Source organism: Eubalaena glacialis, chromosome 10, assembly GCF_028564815.1.
Source record: "Eubalaena glacialis isolate mEubGla1 chromosome 10, mEubGla1.1.hap2.+ XY, whole genome shotgun sequence".
NCBI lineage: Eukaryota > Metazoa > Chordata > Mammalia > Artiodactyla > Balaenidae > Eubalaena > Eubalaena glacialis.
Window position 1 is genome coordinate 60,036,199 of NC_083725.1, and position 23,204 is coordinate 60,059,402.

At 39.5% G+C, this 23,204-nt stretch overlaps 2 protein-coding genes across 9 annotated transcripts in view; one reads left to right on the forward strand and one right to left on the reverse strand.

The window, feature by feature from the left end:
• Window positions 1–20,212, forward strand: part of CCDC90B (coiled-coil domain containing 90B) — a 61,093-nt gene extending 40,881 nt beyond the window's left edge. For 5 of the 8 annotated variants that reach the window (XM_061204078.1, XM_061204080.1, XM_061204082.1 and 2 more), the window contains 4 exons: window positions 66–137; window positions 235–288; window positions 2,123–2,237; window positions 12,674–13,875. In XM_061204078.1, the coding sequence (XP_061060061.1) occupies window positions 66–137; window positions 235–288; window positions 2,123–2,237; window positions 12,674–12,729 (297 nt within the window). In that variant the 3' untranslated portion in view covers window positions 12,730–13,875. Of the gene's footprint in view, window positions 1–65; window positions 138–234; window positions 289–2,122; window positions 2,238–3,102; window positions 3,171–12,673; window positions 13,876–19,762 lie in introns of those variants that run through there. The other 3 variants (XM_061204079.1, XM_061204077.1, XM_061204081.1) reach the window with 3 other exon arrangements.
• A 1,282-nt stretch (window positions 20,213–21,494) lies between these two features.
• Window positions 21,495–23,204, reverse strand: part of ANKRD42 (ankyrin repeat domain 42) — a gene marked incomplete at its 5' end in the record, with an annotated part of 54,718 nt that continues 53,008 nt past the window's right edge. Inside the window, one exon of the mRNA XM_061203709.1 lies at window positions 21,495–21,635. Within this exon, the coding sequence (XP_061059692.1) occupies window positions 21,546–21,635 (90 nt within the window). The remainder of the gene's footprint in view (window positions 21,636–23,204) is intronic.

Consider the following 23,204-nt stretch of genomic DNA (forward strand, 5'->3'; position numbering starts at 1 on the left):
TCATTAATTTCAGAACAAATATTCATTACAAGATCACTTTTTTAATATTTTTATTTTCTTTAAAGAATGAAACCAGTCGAATCAGAGGAGATAATAAACTGGATATCAACCTAGAAAGGAGCAGAGTAACAGATATGGTAATGTGCTTTTAAATGTACTTTTTTGCACTTACTCCTTTTTAATTCCTTTTAGTCTTCTTTTTTTTTTAACCTCTTGATAAACCATATCGTTTAGTTTACAGATCAAGAAAAGAAACTTATGGAGGCAACCACAGAATTTACCAAAAATGTAAGCTGCTATGTAAAAGTTTCTCTTCTGTATAGCTCTCATGCCTTATGTAACTGCCTTTATGTGTATCATTTTATAAGTTTGGACTTTAACAAGCTAGCCCTATAGAATCCATGATTTCCTCATAGCTATTATAGTTAACCAGTACTTTGGGGGAAGCTGCTACCAGGTGGATGGTAGTACCTGAGCTGTGACTTCTGAGTCAGAATCAAGCTTTCCAGGTAGCATACTTTTTTTTAACTAAATTATTTTTATATGGAAGAGAACTATTTTTTAAAAAAGACAAGGATTCACAATTAGTATTTCAATGAATGCCTAGGCTCAGTCAAATAAAAAATTTTTATGTTAGATACTGTTTTACTTACCTTTTTTGTCTATTAATTTATTTAATCCTCATATCAGCCTCTGTGTGAGGTAGGCACTCTATTCCCATTCTACCAATTTGGAAAGTGAGGCAGAAGGAAGTTAAGGTCACACAACTAAAAAGTGGTAGAGCCAGATGTCAACCTGGATTCTAAACTCCATACTCATAACTACTGTTTACCTCTCAGTAATCCTAAATTGTGATCATTATTTAATCTCTGTGGCTGAGTAAAACCTAGCTTTCTGACTCAGCCTAGTCCTTTTCTTAAAAGTTAAAAGTCACTCGGTCTCCAGTCTAACATAAGAGACATCACTCTTGATTATAATTCAGTAGACACGAAGGTCCCATTTGCCGTTCTAAGCAGCCTATTCCCTTCTCTAACTTCTTGGCCAGATAAAGGAGATAAACAAGGAAATCAACAAATTCTCTCCCAGCTAATTTCTGAGCTCTAAATATCATCTTATTTCTCTTTCTACCCCTTAGTCCCTATGCATATAGCATTCAGTGTTACCCAACAAGCATTTCTGCCATCTCCTTTAATATTGGAGCCAGTTCATATTAAAACCCAGTTGGTTTTTCCTTTTGCAAAACATATTTAAAGTTTTAACTATGATATCCTAAGGACTTTATACACATAAGGTGATAGTTCTGTGACTAACATTTTTGCTTCTTAGCTTATCCTCATATATTTAGGTCTCAAATACAGGCATACCTCAGAGGTATTGCAGGTCCATTTCCAGACAACAGCAATAAAGCAAATACTGAAATAAAGTGAGTCACACAAATTTTTTGGTTTCCCAGTGCATATAAAAGTTATGTTTACAATAAACTGTAGTTTATTAAGTGTGCAGTAGCACTATGTCTAAATAAACAATATCCATACCTTAATTTAAAAATAAGAACTGCTACAAGATGCTAACCATCTTCTGAGCTGTCAGTGCGTGGTAATCTTTTGCAGTAGTAACATCAGAGATCACTGATCACAGATCACCATAATAAATATAGTAATAATGAAAAAGTTTGAAGTATTGCAAGAATCACCAAAATGTGACACAGAGACATGAAGTGAGCAAATGCTCCTGGAAGAATGGCGCTGATACACTTGTTTGACTCAGGGTTGCCACAAAGCTTCAATTTGTTTAAAAAAAGCATGCAGCATCTTCGAAGCACAATAAAATGAGGTATGCCTGTATCTTCCTGTGAGGTTTTTAGTAGAATGTGCCCAGAATGTGATAATCCTAAGAAATAGTCTCCAAATATCAAAGTAGAAGGAATACTTTTTGTCAATTTGTAATATTCATGTAGTGTTATTTTTTCTTTTTAATATCACTGTGCTTTTTTTTACTGTGTTTCCCCACTTAAAACTTTTGTTACACAAAATTAGCCCATAAGTGAGGATTTCTAAAGTAAACATTTTTCTCCATGATACACAGGGACAAAATTTAATTGTCTTATTCTTAATTACTACAGGATACCAAAACCAGAGGTATTATTTCAGAGACCGGTAACAAAATTGACACTGAAATTGCCTCCTTAAAAACCCTAATGGAGTCTAACAAGCTTGAGACAATTCGTTACCTTGCAGGTAAGGCTGTGTTTGTCAGAGAAAGGAATTACTGTCATTTGATTTTCGGACTTATTAGCTCCTACCTCCCAAGGGAGCCATGGGGCACAGAAGAAAAAAAGCAGGAGCTGTAACAGATCTCCTTTATTGTTTGATTTCCTGGAGTACTTGGAAAATGTAAGTTTAATAGGCAATAAATTTAGGATGTAAGTTTAACAGGCAACTCTGCATCCTCCTAATAGGAAAAAGCATATGGATGTCAAAGATAAACCTAAACACAACTACAAAACGATGCAAAGATACACTGGATATTCCACAATGAAAAAAATGAAAATTTTTAGATAAAGATCACCAAAATAGATATAGACCATTAAAAACCACAGCAAGCAAAGGGGCACAAACTACCTCCTATCTTGAATCCAACTGACAGAGCAGGGATACTACCCAAAATTAGATTATCTGTCACATACTGAGTTCCTCAAGTACCATGTGACCTTACCAATTTACAGAGCCCCAAGGAGTTAGAAAGAATGCCCTAGTTGAGTAGTACTTTTTTCTTTGTATAAAAAAGTAATATATTTTCATCCTAAATTGTTCATATAATTCAAAAGCAATATAGTAAAAGTGAAAGCCTTCTCCCGCCCCATATGTATTTACTATTAGTAGTATATATCTTTCTAGGCTTTTCCTTCTATATGTGAACATTGCAGATTTTTTAAATAGTAATTAGATGATACTGTACAGAGTACAGCTTCTAAAAATTTAACCACATGTCTTGATTATCTTTCCACATGAATACATATATAGACTTTTTTTTTTTTTTACTAGAAAACATACTATTCCATTGTATGAAAATACCATAATTTATCCAAACCTCTATTAACAGACATTCTGCTCCCAATTGTTTTTATTAAAAACAATATTGCGGGCTTCCCTGGTGGCGCCAGTGGTTAAGAATCCACCTGCCAATGCGGGGGACACGGGTTCGAGCCCTGGTCCGGGAAGATCCCACATGCCGCAGAGTAACAAAGCCTGTGCGCCACAACTACTGAGCCTGCACTCTAAAGCCCGTGCTACAACTACTGAAGCCCATGTGCCTAGAGCCCGTGCTCCGCAACAAGAGAAGCCCCTGCTCGCCACAACTAGAGAAAGCCCACGTGCAGCAACGAAGACCCAATGCAGCCAAAAATAAAATAAATAAGTTTATAAAAAAAAAATATTGGACCGAATAGCCATATATATGTGTGAGTAAATACACACACACCCCTTTATGCCCTCATGCTAGTATTTCTATGTAATAAATTGCTTATGCACATCTAAAAATTGGGGTCAAAAAGATAGGCACGTTTAAAAATTTATGTTATTGTCCAAAATAAAATTGCTGCTTTATACCATCTGTGATTTTCTGGGTAGGCACTAATCATGTTGAAGCGGCAGCAGGAGTAGAGATGGAGCCCCTAGCCCTCAGCTGATGCACACCCCCACTCCCCCTTCCTCTCTTCAACTTGAATGACTTAGCATCTAAGATCCATTTGAAGAAAGGGTTCTAAGGCTAAAACAAATTTTGAAAACCCCTATTCTAGCAAAGTCTCTGGAACCAGAGATCTTCTGTCCAATAGGAATGCTAATGGGAAATGCCAAGTCAGCACAGTTTGCAGTGTTCATTCCCACTTTCAAAATAGACCTCAAAGCACCCCAGGTTATGAAGAGCTTCGTATTCCACTCAGCTTCTTCTAGTGTATTTACCTAAAGAGTTATCTTCCTTTCCTTTTTTCACTGAGGATTTACAACTAACAGTTCTGAAGGCACCACCCTTTATTTTTAAGAGTAACAGCAACTTCCTTGGAGACAGGTACACATAGTGTTGAGTCCTGCTTCCACCACTTGCTAGCAGTAAAACTTTGGGCTTGTTGCCTCGTCTGTATGATGGAAATACTATCACCAACCTCATAGGGTTTTAATTATGGCTAAATAAGGTGATACATGAAATTCTTTAGCACACTATCTGGAACATGGTAAGTAGTAGCAGGATCAAATGAGAGAATGTATAATTGACCAGTGGCAACAAGACAAGAAACTGTTAAGTGTTATTCTTTCTCCTCAACTGTCCAGCTTCCCCCTGTGTCTCAGAGAGACCTAATCCCATTTCTTAAAATTAAGGAAATGATCTTGTCATTAATCAAGTTTCAGTAAGTAGTGTGATCAAATGGGATAATGTATAGATTTACACATTAAAAATAGGGTAGGCTTAACTATGAAAGGCTGTTTCTCATGTCCTTTTTTTTTTAATTGTTTGGCTGCGTTGGGTCTTCTTTGGCTGCGTGCAGGCTTTCTCTAGTTGCGGCGAGCGGGGGCTACTCTTCGTTGCAGTGTGCGGGCTTCTCATTGCAGTAGCTTGTCTTGTTGCGGAGCACGGGCTCTAGGTGCACGGGCTCAGTAGTTGTGGCACGGGGGCTCTAGAGCACAGGCTCAGTAGTTGTGGTGCACGGGCTTAGTTGCTCCGCGGCATGTGGGATCTTGCCGGACCAGGGCTCGAACCCGTGTCCCCTGCATAGGCAGGCGGATTCTTAACCACTGTGCCACTAGGGAAGTCCCTCTTGTGTCTTTAATCATAGAAGTTTGCTCTTCATCTCAGAGTCTCTATTTTAAAATCATGGCTGTTTAAACAGACTAGAATCTAGGGAGTCCCTAAAAACCTCACCCAAATTCACCTTCTTAAGGAGAACAGAAAGGTTTTCTATCCAGAATGATGTAACAGAGAGAGCAGGTGGTATATTAACTATTTAAAAAGCCTGATGCGGGGCTTCCCTGGTGGCGCAGTGGTTGAGAGTCTGCCTGCCAATGCAGGGGACACGGGTTCGAGCCCTGGTCTGGGAAGATCCCACATGCCGCGGAGCGACTAGGCCCGTGTGCCACAACTACTGAGCCTGCGCGTCTGGAGCCTGTGCTCCGCAACGAGAGGCCACGATATTGAGAGGCCCGCGCACCGCGATGAAGAGTGGCCCCCGCTCGCCGCAACTAGAGAAAGCCCTCACACAGAAACGGAGACCCAACACAGCCAAAAATAAAAAAATAAATTAAAAAAAATCTCTCTTAAAAACAAAAAAAAGCCTGATGCGGGCCTTCCCTGGTGGCACAGTGGTTAAGAATCCGCCTGCCAATGCGGGAGACACGGGTTCTAGCCCTGGTCCGGGACAATCCCACATGCCGTGGAGCAACTAAGCCGGGGCGCCACAACTACTGAGCCTGCACTCTAGAGTCCGCAAGCCACAACTACTGAGCCCACCTGCCACAACTACTGAAGCCTGTGCTCCTAGAGCCCATGCTCCGCAACGAGAAGCCACCACAATGAGAAGCCCATGCACTGCAACGAAAAGTAGCCCCCCGCTTGCCACAACTAGAGAAAGCCCACAGGCAGCAACGAAGACCCAACACAGCCAAACACAAATAAATTAATAAATAAATAAATTTTAAAAAAATAAAAAGCCTGATGCTTTCTCTGCCTTTTCTTCTACCTCATTGAGTTTTTTTTAAAGGGTTTCCATTAAAATTTCATTTTTTATTTATAAATTTTTAATAATTATGAAATCATTTTTTCTTTTTGCCATTAAATTTTTTTTTTTTAATAATTGCTTCACCATACTGTGTTAGTTTCTGTTCCACAACAAAGCAAATCAGCCATATGCATACACATGTTCCCATATCCCCTCCCTCTTGAGCCTCCCTTCCATCCTCCCTATCCCACCCCTCTAGGTCATCGCAAACCACCAAGCCGATCTCCCTGTACTATGCTGCTGCTTCCCACCAGCCAACTATTTTACATTCAGTAGTGTATATATGTCGATGCTACTCTCACTTTGTCCCAGCTTTGCCCTCCCACCCCATGTCCTCAAGTCCATTCTCTATGCCTACCTCTTTATTCCTGCCCTGCAACTAGGTTCATCAGTACCTTTTTTTTTTTTTTTTTAGATTCCATATATATGTGTTAGCATACTGTATTAGTTTTTCTCTTTCTGACTTACTTCACTCTGTATGACAGACTCTAGGTCCACCTCACTACAAATAACTCAAGTTTCATTTCTTTTTATGGCTGAGTAATATTCCATTGTATATATGTGCCACATCATCTTTATCCATTCATCTGTTGATGGACATTTAGGTTGGTTCCATATCCTGGCTATTGTAAATAGTGCTGCAGTGAACATTGTGGTGCATGTCTCTTTTTGAATTATTGTCTTCTCAGGGTATATGCCCAGTAGTGGGATTGCTGGGTTGTATGGTAGTTCTGTTTTTAGTTTTTTAAGGAACCTCCATACTGTTTTCCATAGTGGTTGTATCAATTTACATTCCCACCAACAGTGTAGGAGGGTTCCCTTTTCAGCACACCCTTTCCAGCATTTATTGTTTCTAACTTTTTTGATACTGGCCATTCTGACTGGCATGAGCTGATATACCTCACTGTAGTTTTGATTTTCATTTCTCTAATAATTAGTGATGTTGAGCATCTTTTCATGTGCCTCTTGGCCATCTGTATGTCTTCCTTGGTGAAATGTCTGTTTAGGTCTTCCGCCCATTTTTGAACTGGATTGTTTGTTTTTTTGATATTGAGCTCCATGAGCTGTTTGTATAGTTTGGAGATTATTCCTTGGTCTGTTGTTTCATTTGCAAATATTTTCTCCCATTCTGAGGGTTGTCTTTTTGTCTTGTTTATGGTTTCCTTTGCTGTGCAAAAGCTTTTAAGTTTAATTAAGTCCCATTTGTTTGTTTTTTATTTCTGTTACTCTAGGAGGTGGGTCAAAAAAGATCTTGCTGTGGTTTATGTCAAAGAGTGTTTTTCCTATGTTTTCCTCTAAAAGTTTTATAGTGTCTGGTCTTACATTTAAGTCTTTAATCCATTTGGAGTTTATTTTTGTGTACGGTGTTAAGTAATGTTCTAATTTCATTCTTTTACATGTAGCTGTCCAGTTTTCCCAGCACCACTTATTGAAGAGGCTGTCTTTTCTCCATTGTATGTTCTTGCCTCCTTTGTCATAAATTAGGTGCCCATATGTGCGTGTGGGTTTATCTCTGGGCATTCTATCCTGTACCATTGATCTATATTTCTGTTTTTGTGCCAGTACCATACTGTCTTGATTACTGTAGCTTTGTGGTATAGTTTGAAGTCAGAGAGCCTGATTCCTCCAACTCCGTTTTTCTTTCTCAAGATAGCTTTGGCTATTCGGGGTCTTTTGTGTTTCCATACGAATTGTAAGATTTTTTGTTCTAATTCTGTGAAGAATGCCATTGGTAGTTTGCTAGGGATTGCACTGAATCTGTAGATTGCTTTGGGTAGTATAGTCATTTTCACAATATTGATTCTTCCAATCACAGAACATGGTATATTTCTCCATCTGTTTATGTCATCTTTGATTTCTTTCATCAGTATTTTATAGTTTTCTGAGTACAAGTCTTTCATCTCCTTAGGCAGATTTATTCCTAGGTATTTTATTCTTTTTGTTGCAATGGTAAATGGGAGTGTTTCCTTAATTTCTCTTTCTGATTTTTCGTTGTTGGTGTATAGGAATGCCAGAGATTTCTGTGCATTTTGTATCCTGCAACCTTAGCAAATTCATTAATTAGTCCTAGTAGTTTTCTGGTGGCGTCTTTAGGATTTTCTATGTATAGTATCATGTCATCGGCAAATAGTGACAGTTTTACTTCTTCTTTTCCAATTTGTATTCCTTTTATTTCTTTTTCTTCTCTGATTGCTGTGGCTAGGACTTCCAAAACTGTGTTGAATAAGAGTGGCGAGAGTGGACATCCTTGTCTTGTTCCTGATCTTAGAGGAAATGCTTTCATTTTTTCACCATTGAGAATGATGCTTGCTGTGGGTTTGTCATATATGGCCTTTATTATGTTGAGGTAGGTTCCCTCTGTGCCCATTTTCTGGAGAGTTTTTATCATAAATGGGTGTTGAATTTTGTCAAAAGCGTTTTCTGCATCTATGGAGATGATCATATGGTTTTTATTCCTTAATTTGTTAACGTGGTATATCACATTGATTGATTTGCATATATTGAAGAATCCTTGCATCCCTGGGATAAATCTCACTTGATCATGGTGTATGATCCTTTTAATGTGCTGTTGGATTCTGTTTGCTAGTATTTTGTTCAGGATTTTTGCATGTATGTTCATCAGTGATATTGGTCTGCAATTTTCTTTTTTTGTAATATCTTCTTCTAGTTTTGGTATCAGGGTGATGGTGGCTTCATAGAATGAATTTGGGAGTGTTTTTCCCTCTGCAATTTTTTGGAAGAGTTTGAGAAGGATTGGTGTTAGATCTTTTCTAAATGTTTGATAGAATTCGCCTGTGAAGCTATCTGGTCCTGGACTTCTGTTTGTTGGAAGATTTTTAATTACGGTTTCAATTTCATTACTTGTGATACATCTGTTTATATTTTCTAATTCTTCCTGGTTCAGTCTTGTAAAATTGTACCTTTCCAAGATTTTGTCCATTTCTTCATGGTTGTCCATTTTATTGGCATATAGTTGTTTGTAGTAGTCTCTTATAATCCTTTGTATTTCTGCAGTGTTCATTGTGATTTCTCCTTTTTCATTCCTAATTTTATTGATTTGCATCCTTTCCCTTTTTATCTTGATGAGTCTGGCTAAGGGTTTATCAATTTTGTTTATCTTCTCAAAGAACTAGCTTTTAGTTTTATTGATCTTTGCTATTGTTTTCTTCGTTTCTATTTCATTTATTTCTGCTTTGATCTTTATGATTTCTTTCCTTCTACTGAATTTGGGTTTTCTTTGGTCATCTTTCTCTAGATGGGTTAGATGGGTCATCTTTCTCTAGATGGGTTAGATTGTTTATTTGAGATTTTTCTTGTTTCTTGAGGTGAGACTGAATTGCTGTAAACTTCTCTCTTAGAACTGCTTTTGCTGAGTCCCATAGGTTTTGGGTCGTCGTGTTTTGTTGTCATTTGTTTCTATGTATTTTTTAATTTCTTCTTTGATTTCTTCAGTGATCTCTTGGTTATTAAGTAGTGCACTGTTTAGCCTCCATGTGTTTGTGTTTTTCACAGTTTTTTTCCTCTAATTGATTTCCAATCTCATGGCATTGTGGTCAGAAAAGATGCTTGATACGCTTTCAATTTTCTTAAATTTTCCGAGGCTTGATTTGCAACCCAAGGTGTGATCTATTCTGGAGAATGTTCCATGTGCACCTGAGGAGAAAGTGTATTCTGCCACTTTTGGGTGGAATGTTCTATAAATATCAATTAGATCTATCTAGTCTATTGTGTCTTTTAAAGCTTGTGTTTCCTTATTTATTTTCTGTTTGGATGATCTGTCCTTTGGTGTAAGTGGGGTGTTAAAGTCCCCTACTATTATTGTTACTGTCGATTTCTCCTTTCATGGTTGTTAGCATTTGCCTTATGTATTGAGGTACTCCTATGTTGGGTGCATAAACATTTATAATTGTTATATCTTCTTCTTGGATTGATCCTTTGATCATTATGTAGTGTCCCTCCTTATCTCCTTTTTTTTTTTTTTTTTGGCTGTGTTGGGTCTTCGTTTCTGTGCGAGGGCTTTCTCTAGTTGTGGCAAGCGGGGGCCACTCTTCATCGCGGTGCACGGGCCTCTCACTGTCATGGCCTCTCTTGTTGTGGAGCACAAGCTCCAGACGCGCAGGCTCAGTAGTTGTGGCTCACGGGCCCAGTTGCTCCGCGGCACGTGGGATCTTCCCAGACCAGGGCTCGAACCCGTGTCCCCTGCATTGGCAGGCAGATTCTCAACCACTGCGCCACCAGGGAAGCCCCCTCCTTATCTCTTGTAACAGTCTTTATTTTAAAGTCTGTTTTATCTGATATAAGTATTGGTACTCCAGCTTGCTTTTGATTTCCATTTGCATGGAGTATCTTTTTCCATCCCTTCACTTTCAGTCTGTATGTGTTCCTAGGTCTGAAGTGGGTCTCCTGTAGAGAGCATATATATGGGTCTTGTTTTTGTATCCATTCAGCCAGTCTGTGTCTTTTGGTTGGGGCATTTAATCCATTTACATTCAAGGTTATAATCGGTATGTACCTATTACCATTTTCTTAATGTTTTGGGTTTGTTTTTGTGGGTCTTTTTCTTCTCTTGTGTTTCCCACCTAGAGAAGTTTCTTTAGCATTTGGTGTTACTGAATTCTCTTAGCTTTTGTTTCTCTGAAAAGCTTTTGACTTCTCCATCGAATCTGAATGAGATCCTTGCTGGTACAGTAATCTTGGTTGTAGGTTTTTCTCTTTCATCACTTTTAAGTATATCCTGCCACTCCCTTCTGGCCTGCAGAGTTTCCACTGAAAAATCAGCTGATAACCTTATGGGGATTCCTTTGTATGTTATTTTTTGTTTTTCCCTTGCTGCTTTTAATATTTTTCCTTTGAATTTAATTTTTGTTAGTTTGATTAATATGTGTCTTGGTGTGTTTTTCCTAGGGTTTATCCTGTATGGGACTCTCTGTGCTTCCTGGAGTTGGGTGACTATTTCCTTTCCCACATTAGGGAAGTTTTCCACTATAATCTCTTCACATATTTTCTCAGAACCTTTCTTTTTCTCTTCTTCTTCTGGGACCCCTGTAATTCAAATGTTGGTGCGTTTAATATTGTCCCAGAGGTCTCTGAGATTGTCTTCAATTCTTTTCATTCTTTTTTCTTTATTCTGCTCCTCAGCAGTTATTTCCACCATTGTCTTCCAGCTCACTTATTTGTTCTTCTGCCTCCATTATTCTGTTATTGATTCTTCTAGTGTATTTTTCATTTCAGTTATTGTGTTGTTCATCTGTTTGTTTGTTCTTTAGTTCTTCTAGATCTTTGTTAAACATTTCTTGTATTTTCTCAGTCCGCGCTTCCATTCTGTTTCCGAGATTCTGGATCATCTTTACTATCATTACTCTGAATTCTTTTTCAGGTAGATTGCCTATTTCCTCTTCATTTATTTGGTCTTGTAGGTTTTTACCTTGCTCCTTCATCTGTGACATATTTTTTTGCCATCTCATTTTTTTTTTCTTTTATGAGTGGGATTGTGTTCCTGTTTTACTGGTTGTTTGGCCTGAGGCTTCCAACATGAGTTTGTAGGCTACTGGGTAGAGCTGGGTCTTGGTGCTGAGATGAGGAACTCTGTGAGACCTCGCTCTGATGAATATTCCCTGAGGTCTGAGGTTCTCTATTAGTCCAGTGGTTTGGACTTGGAGCTTCCTCCTAACCCCGGGCTCACAAATCAAGATCCTGCAAGCTGCATGGGGTGGCAAAAAAAAAAAGAACAATAACAAAGTAAAAAATAAAATTAGACTAGGAAACTAACAGATATGTTAGAAATAATGTAAAAATAAAAATATAGATGAATCAACAACCAGAAGGTACATCAGTACCACAATAGTAAAAAAGAGGAGGGGGAAAAAAAAAAAAAAGATGGGGGGGAGGGTGTTGGGTGTAGAGAGCGGGACCTAAGCAGGGCAAGGTTTGGGCAGTGGGCAGGGCCAATGCTCAGGACCCACAGGGCTGGAAAAGGCCCCGGGGGTTCTGGGGGGTGAGGCTTAGGCTCAAGGAATGGAAGGGACCCAGGCGTGCCCCCCACCCCTCGTTTCAGAGGGCAGGGGACCTCACCTGGGAGCCCAGCAGGCTTCCTGGGCTCGAGTGGGCAGGGCAAACGCCCTCCTCTCCTCTCCTGCTCCTCCAGTCTGGAGTCTGGGAGGGCTCCTCCTGCCTGCCTCTCCTGATCTCCCCAGCCTCCCTCCTATGCCCCCAGTACCAATGTAGCCGGGGTGGGGGAGAAGGGGCAGCCCTGGAGGGCAGGGGACCAGCCTGGGAGCTCAGCAGGCATGAAATCATTTTTAAATATACTGAAAATGCAATTAAAATTTTCTTATGGATGATATGGATGTCTATTTTACTGGCTTAACTATGTAATTTTTTAGTACATGTAAGAAAGGTGGTTTTTCACTTATAAATTATTTCTAAAATTAGAGTTTGTAATTATTTAAAGTAGTCGTTGTTAATAATGCTAATGTTAATAATGACTTTAAACACTTTATAGATTCTAACTGACATAATCTACACTTTTAAATTACTGTCATCCTTATTCTGGTTTAAAATACAGGAAGCTTTTAAGAAGAATTGGTATTAATCCAGCCCTAATGGATATCCTTTATCCTTAGCTTAATTTTCTAGGGAATGAAAAACCTGAAGTAGAAAATTGGTTGGATTGGGAATCCCCTGGTGGCCCAGTGGTTAAGACTCCATGCTTCCAATGCAGGAGGCGTGGGTTTGATCCCTCGTTGGGAAACTAAGATCCCACAGGCAAAGAAAAAAAGAAAAGAAAATTGGTTGGATTTCCTGATTTTGCTTTCAGTTTAAATTGAAGATGACATTATTCTCTTTGTCTCTGCAAGACAATCACAAATGCATGACCTATAACATGTTTTCTTCTTTTCACAGCCTCAGTGTTTACTTGCCTGGCAATAGCATTGGGATTTTATAGACTCTGGAAATAACAGTGAAACTACTATATTATGCTCCTACTCCTGCTACTGTTGACTTCTTAGAACAAACACTGTGCCAGGATGGATTTACTCTGAACATTGAAAGTTGAAGTAGAAACTTAATACAAGATTATTTAAAGTACATATGGACTAAAGGAAATGTTTTAGAATGGGAAGGTGTATTTTGTCTTTGTTTTTTATATATGTCTTTATTTCGTTATGTTGAAAAGATGCTGTTCAAAACCTGATTGATTTGAGATAAACAGGCCTTTTGTCTTTATCCTTTTGATAGCTCATAGAAACTGAACCAGAGTTTTCTTGTTTGCTTGAACAACTGTAAATCATACAGGATTTCTTTGGTATGTGTTGCAAATTTGTTTAGCTATAAATAGGGAATCTAAAGTATAGAGCAGTCAAAAGACTGACCTTGTATGGTCCAGTGAGTGAGAATCAGAGGCTCTCCAACTAAATTTTTTTCAAAGAGCTAACAGCTGGGTTGTTTTCAAAACAAAACTTTCTGTATTTTGATTCAAAATATCTCAGAATCCTCTTGCCTAAGAAAATTCTTGGCACACTGTAGATAAATTTGTGTTGGATTAATAAATAAAGACCATATAGGTTCCATTGTAATAAACTCTACAGTGCATTTGCTCACTCAGTAAATAAGAATGCCTTCTATGGGCCAGACAACATGCTGGTACCCATGTGCACAGAGCTGAACATGGCTTCCTTATCATGGAACTGACAATCTTAGTTGGAGAAGACAGACAGTAAACAGGTAAATTATTCATTTGTTACAGTTTAAATATGCTAAAATATTGAGGGGGAGTATTTCTTTTCTCCATGTGAAGGAAGCGCCAATAGCATAACATTGTAATCACTCTTCCTTCAACCACCCTGCCCTAGGTGATTAGGTAAGGTGAAAGGAGAAACAAGGCCCAAGTAGCCCAGCCACTTCTCCCCATTCCTGTTTGGGACCAGCCTGTCTACAGAGAGCATTCATTCTGTAGGATCAAGTTCACCTCTGCAGGGTGAGGCCTGCTCTAGTACAGTGATACTTGGGACAAGGTAAGTCTGTCTGTCCGATTCGGGGGTCAGTGATAAGTTTACTGGACTGAAGATATTAACCACATTCTCCAATATCAGTTTTATCAGTAAATAAAGGTATTATTTAGGTCCTTATATCAGTTCACTTTTTTGAGTTTATTTTTGTATATGGGGTTAGAGAATATTCTCATTTCATTCTTTTACATGTAGCTGTCCAGTTTTCCCAGCACCACTTATTGAAGAGATTGTCTTTTCTCTGTGATATATTCTTGCCTCCTTTGTTGAAGATTGGCTGTAGGTGTGTCAGTTTCTCAGCTCTCTATTCTGTCCCATTGATCCAGATGTCTGTTTTTGTGCTAATACAACACTGTATTGATTACTGTAGCTTTGTAGTAATGTCTGAAGTCTGGGAGGGTCATGCCTCTAGCTTTGTTCTTTTTCCTCAGAATTGCTTTGGCAATTATGGGTCTTTTGTGGTTCCGTATAAATTTTAGGATTATTTGTTCTAGTGCTGTGAAAAATGTCATGGGTTGTGGTCAGAAAAGATGCTTGAAATAATTTCTATCCTTTGAAATTTGTTGAGGCTTGTTTTGTGTCCTAGTGTGTGGTCTATTCTAGAGAATGTCCCATGTGCACTTGAAAAGAATGTGTATACTGGTTTTTTGGGGTGCTATGTCCTGAAGACATCAACTAAGTCTAACTGTTCAACTGTGCCATTTAGGATCTCTGTTGCCTTATTGATTTTCTGTCTGGAAGATCTGTCCATTGATGACAGTGCAGTGTTGAAGTCTCCTACTCTTATCGTATTCCTGTCAATTTCTCCCTTTATGTTTGGTAGTATTTGTTTTATGTATTTAGGTGCTCCTATATTGAGTGCATATATGTTAATGAGTGTACTACCCTCTTCTTGTATTGATCCTTTTATCATTATACAGTGTCCTTCTTTATCTTTCTTTATGGCCTTTGTTTTTTTAAGTCTATTTTGTCTTATATGAGTATTGCTACTCCCACTTTCTTGTCATTTCCATTTGCATGAAATATCTTTTTCCATCCCCTCATTTTCAATCTGTGTGTGTCCTTCACCCTAAAGTGGGTCTCCTGTAGGCAGTATATTGTAGGTTCTTGTTTTATTATCCAATCTGCCATTTTGTGTCTTTTGATCAGAGCATTTAGTGCATTGACATTTAAAGTAATTATTGGTAAGTATATATTTATTGCCATTTTAAACCTTGTTTTCCAGTTGATTTTGTATGTCTTCTTTGTTCCTTTCTTCTTTTTGTGTTTCCTTTTGTGGTTTGATAGTTTTCTTTTGTATTATGCCTGAGTACCTTTCTTTTGGGTTTTTGGGAATCTATTGTGTGTTTTTTTGATCTGTGGTTACCCTGGTTTTCAACTATGTTAAACTGTCACTATATCTACTTGCTTTAGACTGGTAGTCATATGAGCTCAAACACATTCTAAAAGATCTACATTTCTTACTCCCCTTCCCTACGTTTTGTGATTTTCATGTCCTATTTTACATCTTCATGTTTATCCTTTTCTGTTCAATCATTTTCACAGAATTTTTTGGATTGTTTTTTAACTGTGTACTGTCTTATTTAAATGATCTTCAATCCTTTTATATATTTACCTTTTCTATTGTGAGTTTCCCTCTCCTATAGATTGTTGCTTCTTTTCAATTTAGAGAAGAGCTTTCAATATTTCTTTTAAGATAGTTTTAGTATTGCTGTTTACTCAGTTTTTGCTTGTCTGAGAAATTCTTTTTGTCTCCTTCTATTCTAAATGATAATCTTGCTGGGTAGAATATCCTAGGTTGCAGGTTTTTCCCTTTCAGGACTTTGAATATATCTTGCCATTTCCTTCTGGCCAGCAAAGTTTCTGTAGAGAAATCAGCTGATAGCCTTATGGGGGTTCCCTTATAACTGTTTTTCTCTTGCTGCCTTTAGAATCCTCTCTTTAACTTTTACCATTTTAATTATGATATATCTTGGAGTAGGTCTGTTTGAGTTCATCTTGTTTGGGACCGTCTGTGCTTCCTGGACCTGGATATCTAATACCTTCTTTAGATTTGGGAACTTTTCAGCCATAATTTATTCGAATACATTTTCAATCCCCTTTTCTCTTTCTTCTTCTTCTGGGAACCCTATTAGACGTAGTAGATTGGTGTGCTTTATATTATCCCATAGATAGCATATGTTCTGTCTGCTGTTTTGATTGGGTGATCTCCATTATTCTATCTTCCAGATCACTTATTTGTTCTTCTGCATTATTTACTTTGCTGTTTATTGCCTTTAGCTTTGGTTTTCATCTCAGCAATTGAGTTGTCTAATTTTGATTGGCTCCTCTTTACAGTTTCTAGTTCCTTGTTACAGTGATCTACATTTCTATCAATAGCCTTTCTTAATTCCTTCAGCATTTTTATTACCTCCTTTTTGAACTCAGGGTCTGGTAGACTGTAGAGGTTTCTTTCACTGTTTGTCCTTTCAGGGGATTTCTCTTGTTCTTTTCATTGGGAGTAAGTCCTTTGCTTCTTTCTTTTTTCTTATATTTCTCTGACTACGAATTTAGGAGAAGCAGTTATCTACTGTGGTCTGGAAGGGCTGTTTTTACGTGGGAGCATCCCAGTGTAGCCTGCTTGCGTCCAATATCTTTGGTGCAAGGGCTGTTTTTGGTATCAATGCTTGCCACGTCTTTCCTCAGTGTGTGCTGGCCATTATCCCCTTGATAGGGGAGTGTGATTGATTGATTAGTGTCATGGTGACCAGAGCCCACACTGGATGTTGGGCAAGCCCTCCTCTTTGCTCTGTGGGTGTCACAGCCCTGTCAGGGGCAGGGTCTGCTCCCCAGTTGTTGTAGTGGAAATCCCCAGATATGGTTCTAAGCTGTGGTGTGAAGTAGACAGGACTGGAGCGCTCCCTCTGGGAGAGGAGCCACTGCATGTTCCTCCCCAGGAGCTGCCTGCCAGGACGTGGGATTCTGTGATGCCACCTGCCACCCGGTGTGTGCACCCACAAAGATCAGTGTTGCTGGCACTGCCCTTTGGGCCCACCTCCTCTTGGGGGCCCTGGTAATAAGTTAGAGCATACACGCTCACCAAGCCACTGGCACATAAACCCACTGGAGCTGCATCCCCTGAACCCGCAGTCGGCCCAGGGCGCCCTCAGGCACATGTGTGCGGTTCCAGTGAAAAGTCCACCAGAGCAGGAACCTGCCAAAGCTGCATCCCAGCAACCACAATGGGATGGCCAGCTATCAGTTCAGCTTTCAGCCTCACCTCCACATGCACACACCCCCAGTTACGGTCCAGACCACACTCCAGACCCTTTGGTCTGTCTCCGTGCAACCAAACCGAGTCCTCTCCTCAGGTCTGTCTGCTGAAGCCCAAGTTTCAGCACCCAGTCGCTGTGCACACCAGCAGGTGCACATCTTGGGCTGGGAAGTGTGGTGACATGGTCAGGACCTTCTGTGTTGGTCTCTCCATACCCTGCAGTGCCTCAGGCCAACTCTCATACCCTCCTCTCCAGCCTCTGAAGCTCCCTATCTGACCTGGCATACCTCCCAGCTGGTGAAGGAGGTTCCCAGGGTGAGGTTAGCATTCTTCTTTCACAGCTCCCTCCCAAGGGTGCAGGTCCCATCCCAATTCCTCCTCTTCTCCCTTTTCCCTTCATCCTACCCAGTTACATGGGGATCTTTCTTGAAGCTTTGGTTGTATGAGATCTGGAAGCATTCAGTGGGTGTTCTGTGAGAACTGTTCCACATGTGGATGGATTTTTTGATGTATTTGTAGGAGGAGGTGAGCTCCACATCCCTCTACTTATAAAGGGGAAAAAAAATGAGGCAGTGGAAAACACTATGGTCATCACCAACACTAAAATTAGTGATTGTCATTTTGTAGAATAGCTACATTGACTATATATATAAAACAGTGAATATACTAAATGATATATATCAACTCACCTATTTTTCATCGCAGTCCTCTTAAGTAGTGGTATTATCCTCATTTTACAGCTAAAGAAACCAGCTAAGTGAAGTTAAGGTCACACAGTTATAACTTCACACAGGTGAAGTTGCCAAGATGACACAGCAGATAAGTCACAAGACTTTAACTCAAGATTTTATGCTCTTACTCAACAGTAAGAGTAATCTCCAAGTTGAGTTCTCTGAGAACTCACTGTAGTTGTGATTTGCATTTTGCTAATACTTAGCAATGCTGTCCAGGCTCTTCTTTCCATGTGTCCTGGCTCCTTTTTGTCTTATGCTCCATCACCCCTGGTAGTGCTCTCATTTGCAAAGTTCAGTGACTCACTACCACCCCACATTCCAGAAGAAGAAAGGGGAAGGTGTGGGAAAGCCCTTTCCCTTTAGGGACATGACCCCTAAGGTTTTACACACCATTTTCACTCACACTCTATTGGCCACACTTGGTATCTTAGCTGCAAAGAAGACTGGGAAGTCAGTCCTTTTATCCTGAGCAGCCACAAGCCCAGGTAAATCCTAATACTGTAGAAAAAGGGGAGAAGAGGTATTGGGAGACATCCAGGGAACCTCTGCCACAAGGGTGCATGCTTCTATTACAACACTCTTCTGGTATTTCCTACCTCACTTGTACAGAGACTAGAGATGTGGCCTTGAGAAAACAGGAGGAAGTGTAACAAACTATTTCCAGGGTTGGGATTACTTTAGAGTCATCAGGCTAGAAGGAAAAAGTAAGGCTGTGTGTAGTCCCAGAAGGTGAGAGAAATGTTGGCTTTGGGAATTCCAGAATGCAGACTCTGAAATTCCCCTCCTAAGGTTAGAATCCCAGCTCCACATTGCTGTGTGACTCGGGGCGACTTTCTTAATCTCCATGTATGAAATGCTGTACCTCTCTTCATACAGCTGTGGTGAGAATTAAGCGGTAATACATGTAAAGGACTTGGTACAGATCACACACATAGTAAGTGCCCAATAAATGTTGACAACTGTTTTTACTACAGATTGAAAGCCTATTGGAAACCAGAGAAACTAACAATAATGACTATAAAGGTTATGAAAAGGATAGGTAAGCCATTTTTGAACACTTGCTTACAGGCCTTTGACCAGCCTAAACTGGTCTTAGCAATCAAATGCACTCGTGTCAGGGCAAACTGGTCCTGATGATTGATACTGGGCCAAAATGGCCCGTCCATGTAAGGTACTTGCCAGGGCCTAGAGGTGGACAGTCTGGGGTATGGTGGGAAGGCTGATGCCAGTGAAGCAAGCGCAAAGCCAGCAATCAGATCTTCAGAGGGAGGCAGAAACTAGACAAGTGCCCCAAGAGAGTCACACATCTTTGCTAGCTCAAGGAAGAAAAGGGTGTGGTAGGAAAAGTGAGGGAATTGAAGTCAGAACTGAAATGAAATGCCATGGTGGTTTTTGGTCAGCGAAGTCAAGGGAAAAGAGAAGAAAGAATAATAAAGCCACATATTTTTCATCCTGTCCAGTCAACCTCGTCTCTGTTATTCCTTTCTTATAAGGCTTGCAAGACAAAACAATGGTTGAATTCTAAAGCAGATTATTTAAATGTATATTTTTAGCAAACATGCATTACGGTTTTTTTCTTTTTACGAGAGCTGATTTTCATTTTATGTAAACTTCCCTGGAGATATTTGGTTGTTACTGTAAAAAGTTGTCCTTTTGTAAAACTTACTTGTCTTTTTCTCCTAAGTTCAGATGCTGTTTAAAAATCAAGTCATTTGACATACACATGGCCAATAGGCACATGAAAAGATGCTCAACATCACTAATTATTAGCGAAATTCAAATCAAAACTACAATGAGGTACCACCTCACACCAGTCAGAATGGCATAACATTTGTAGTGAGGTGGATGGACCTAGAGACTGTCATACAGAGTAAAGTAAGTAAGAAAGAGAAAAACAAATAACTGTATGCTAACACATATATATAGAATCTAAAAAACAAAAAAAAATGGGGCTTCCCTGGTGGCACAGTGGTTGAGAATCTGCCTACCAATGCAGGGGATACGGGTTCGAGCCCTGGTCTGGGAGGATCCCACATGCCGCAGAGCAACTAGGCCTGTGAGCCACAACTACTGAGCCTGCGCGTCTGGAGCCTGTGCTCCGCAACAAGAGAGGCCACGGTAGTGAGAGGCCCGCGCACCGCGATGAAGAGTGGCCCCCGCTTGCCGCAACTAGAGAAAGCCCTCGCACAGAAATGAACACCCAACACAGCCAAAAATAAATTAATTAATTGATTTTTTAAAAAATGGTCATGAAGAACCTAGGGGCAGGACGGGAATAAAGATGCAGACCTACTAGAGAATGGACTTGAGGACACGGGGAGGGGGAAGGATAAGCTGGGACGAAGTGAGAGAGTGGCATGGACTTATATACACTACCAAATGTAAAATAGATGATAGCTAGTGGGAATCAGCCGCATAGCACAGGGAGATCAGCTTGGTGCTTTGTGACCACCTAGAAGGGTGGGATAGGGAGGGTGGGAGGGAGACGCAAGAGGGAGGAGATATGGGGATGTATGTATATGTATAGCTGATTCACTTTGTTATACAGCAGAAACTAACACAACACTGTAAAGCAATTATACTCCAATAAAGATGTTAAAAAAAAATGTAAACACAATAAAAAAAAAATCTACAAATAACAAATGCTTGCGAGGGTCTGGAAAAAAGTGAACTGTCCTACACTGTTGGTTGGAATGTAAATTGGTGCAGCCACTGTGGAAAACAGTATGGAGGTGCCTTCAAAAAACTACAAATAGAGCTACCATAGGATCCAGCAGTCCCACTCCTGGGCATATTCCCAGACAAAACTATAATTCAAAAAGATACATGCACCCCTGTGTTCATAGCACTATTCACAATAGCCAAGACATGGAAACAACCTAAGTGTCCATCAGGAACTGAATGGATAAAGAAGGTGTGGTATAGATACACAATAGAATACTACTCAGCCATAAAAAAGAATGAAATAATGCCATTCGCAGCAACATTTACTTCATACTAAATGAAGTAAATCAGAGAAAGACAGATATATGATACCACTTATATGTGGAATCTAAAATATGACACAAATGAACTTATCTACCAAGCAGATACAGACTAACACAGAACAAACTTGTGGTTGCCAAGGGAGAGGAGAGGTGGAGGAGGGATGGATTGGGAGTTCAGGATTAGCAGATGCAAACTATTATATATAGAATGGATAAACAAATAAGATACTAGTGTATAGCACAGGGAACTATATTCAATATCCTGTGATAAACCATAATGGAAAAGAATGTGTGTGTGTGTGTATAGCTGAATCACTTTGCTGTACAGCAGAAATTAACATTATATATCTATACTTCAATAAAATAAATTTTTTTAAAACAAGTCATTTGAAAAGTTGGGAGAAAAGCTATACCTACACTAGTAAAATGGTACTCTCTAGAGAAAGTAAAAGAAATATAATTCTATTATGAAGCCATAATAGAACTTCTAATAATCTTTAGACCTTTTGATTACTGTGTTATATTTTAAAGTTTATGTCAATACTTGCAAAATTAACTACTCATAAATCTAGAGTTTTGACTTGCCTACATAAATACATAAAAAGTATATTGGGAGGGGGAATACAACTGAGTCCATGTAATTTTAATCCCTTTGACATTATACATTTCTGCCTTCAGAATTGGAATAAAAGCATGTCAGAGTAATTCTGAGAAGAATTTATAGATTTACATTTATATCAATTTAAAAATAAAAGAAAATTCAAGCAAGTTTATTTAAAGTTATTTCACTGATTAGTACCTTTTCACAAAAACTCCCCCAGAAGACACCTTTTTCTTCACTCGCCTCTTCTCTTTGCTTGACTCACAGGAAGAGTCATCTTCCTACAAAGGAAAAGAGAGCCAAATAAGATTTCTATGCTAGACACATTTTTGTCTTTCTACATTACTGTTCCAAAAGAAAAAATTTAACCATGATAATATTTTCAACTCTGGTTTACATTTCTTTTAGAATTTTGTGTAAATACTTACATCGGAAGCACCAGTTCATATTGTGCTGATTCATCAGACTGGAAGGCACCTTGAGAAATCATCCAGTCCTACCTTTACCTCATACATCCCCCACACAGAACACCTTGTTGTTTCTGCTTCTATTTTAGACCAACATATTACTAAACAAAATAACACAAAGCATTAGCATGGCATCCTCTGGATTCTTTGCAAGCCCCGTTCTGTTAGGAATCACATTTCCTGGATCCTGTATTTCCTTCTCTGTTCACAAAACATCCCTCAGCTGCTCTTGTCTCTTCCACTTTGCCCTGCCACACACTGTTTCTGAATATTTCTCACCCGTTGTGGTACTCTCAGTACCTAGCACAGAAGATTCTTAATAAATGCTCTGGGAAGGAGTAAGAGAGGACTAGAAACACAGTGGATACTCACTAGACATCAGTCATCTTTGAATAATTCTTCTAGTCAGAAAAGTGCTCTGCGCCCAGTTGGGCAGGACAGATCTGAATGCAGGAGTTTCAGGAACATCACAAGGCACTTGTCCATCAGGAGAGCACCTGGCTGGAGGTAGGATTCCCCAAGGTGTTCCCACCTACACCTTTGCTAATGCGGTCAGTCAGCTTAACTCATAGTAGTGTGTGAACATAGAAGCAAACTGCTATTATTCCACCACCACCCAGGAAAACGGAACCACACATCTGTTCTCTCCCCCTTGAGAGGGGAATAGATGGGGAATCTGCTGGCCCTCCCTTATAGTGGCCAGGCACTGGTGGGCATAGGGCAATATGATGGTCCCTTCTCTTGAAAAAGCTTGCCAACCAGTCTGAAGACCAGTAACAACAAACCTTTTACTGGGGCTTAGCATATGGTACCACTGTATTTCATACTTTACATATATAACAAGGTGAAGTAGGCTGTATTACCAACATTTTATAGATACAAGGACAGAAGTCAAAGAGGTTAATCAACTTTTCCCAAGGTCACAAAGCTAAGTAAATGGCAGAATTCAAATCCAAATTTTGTCCAACACCAAAGTTCATGCTGTAACCATTCCTCCATCCTGTCTTCCAGCAAAAAATTTGCTCATTCAGTTCCTAAAACTGCACTGTATACTGTGTATACTGTGCTACAGGTACACAAAAAGGAATGAGATCTGGTTCCCACTCAGGAGTCTGTGGTGGAATAGCAGATACAAAAGAGGTGCTCAGTTCACTCCCCAGCTTTCAAGAGGTCCTCAAGATCATTAGGGGATGAATGCAAAAATGTCTATGAAAGAAAAACACTGAGGTAGAGCAGGAGTTTAACCTCATCCAACTAGATAGAATTAGAGAAAGAATATAGAAAATGTAGGAAAAGAAAGGAAGCTACTTGTCAGAGGTAGCCAATTTTCTAGTGCTTAATAGGGTTACCAGACTTTCAGAAACAGTTAATATTTATTTTCCT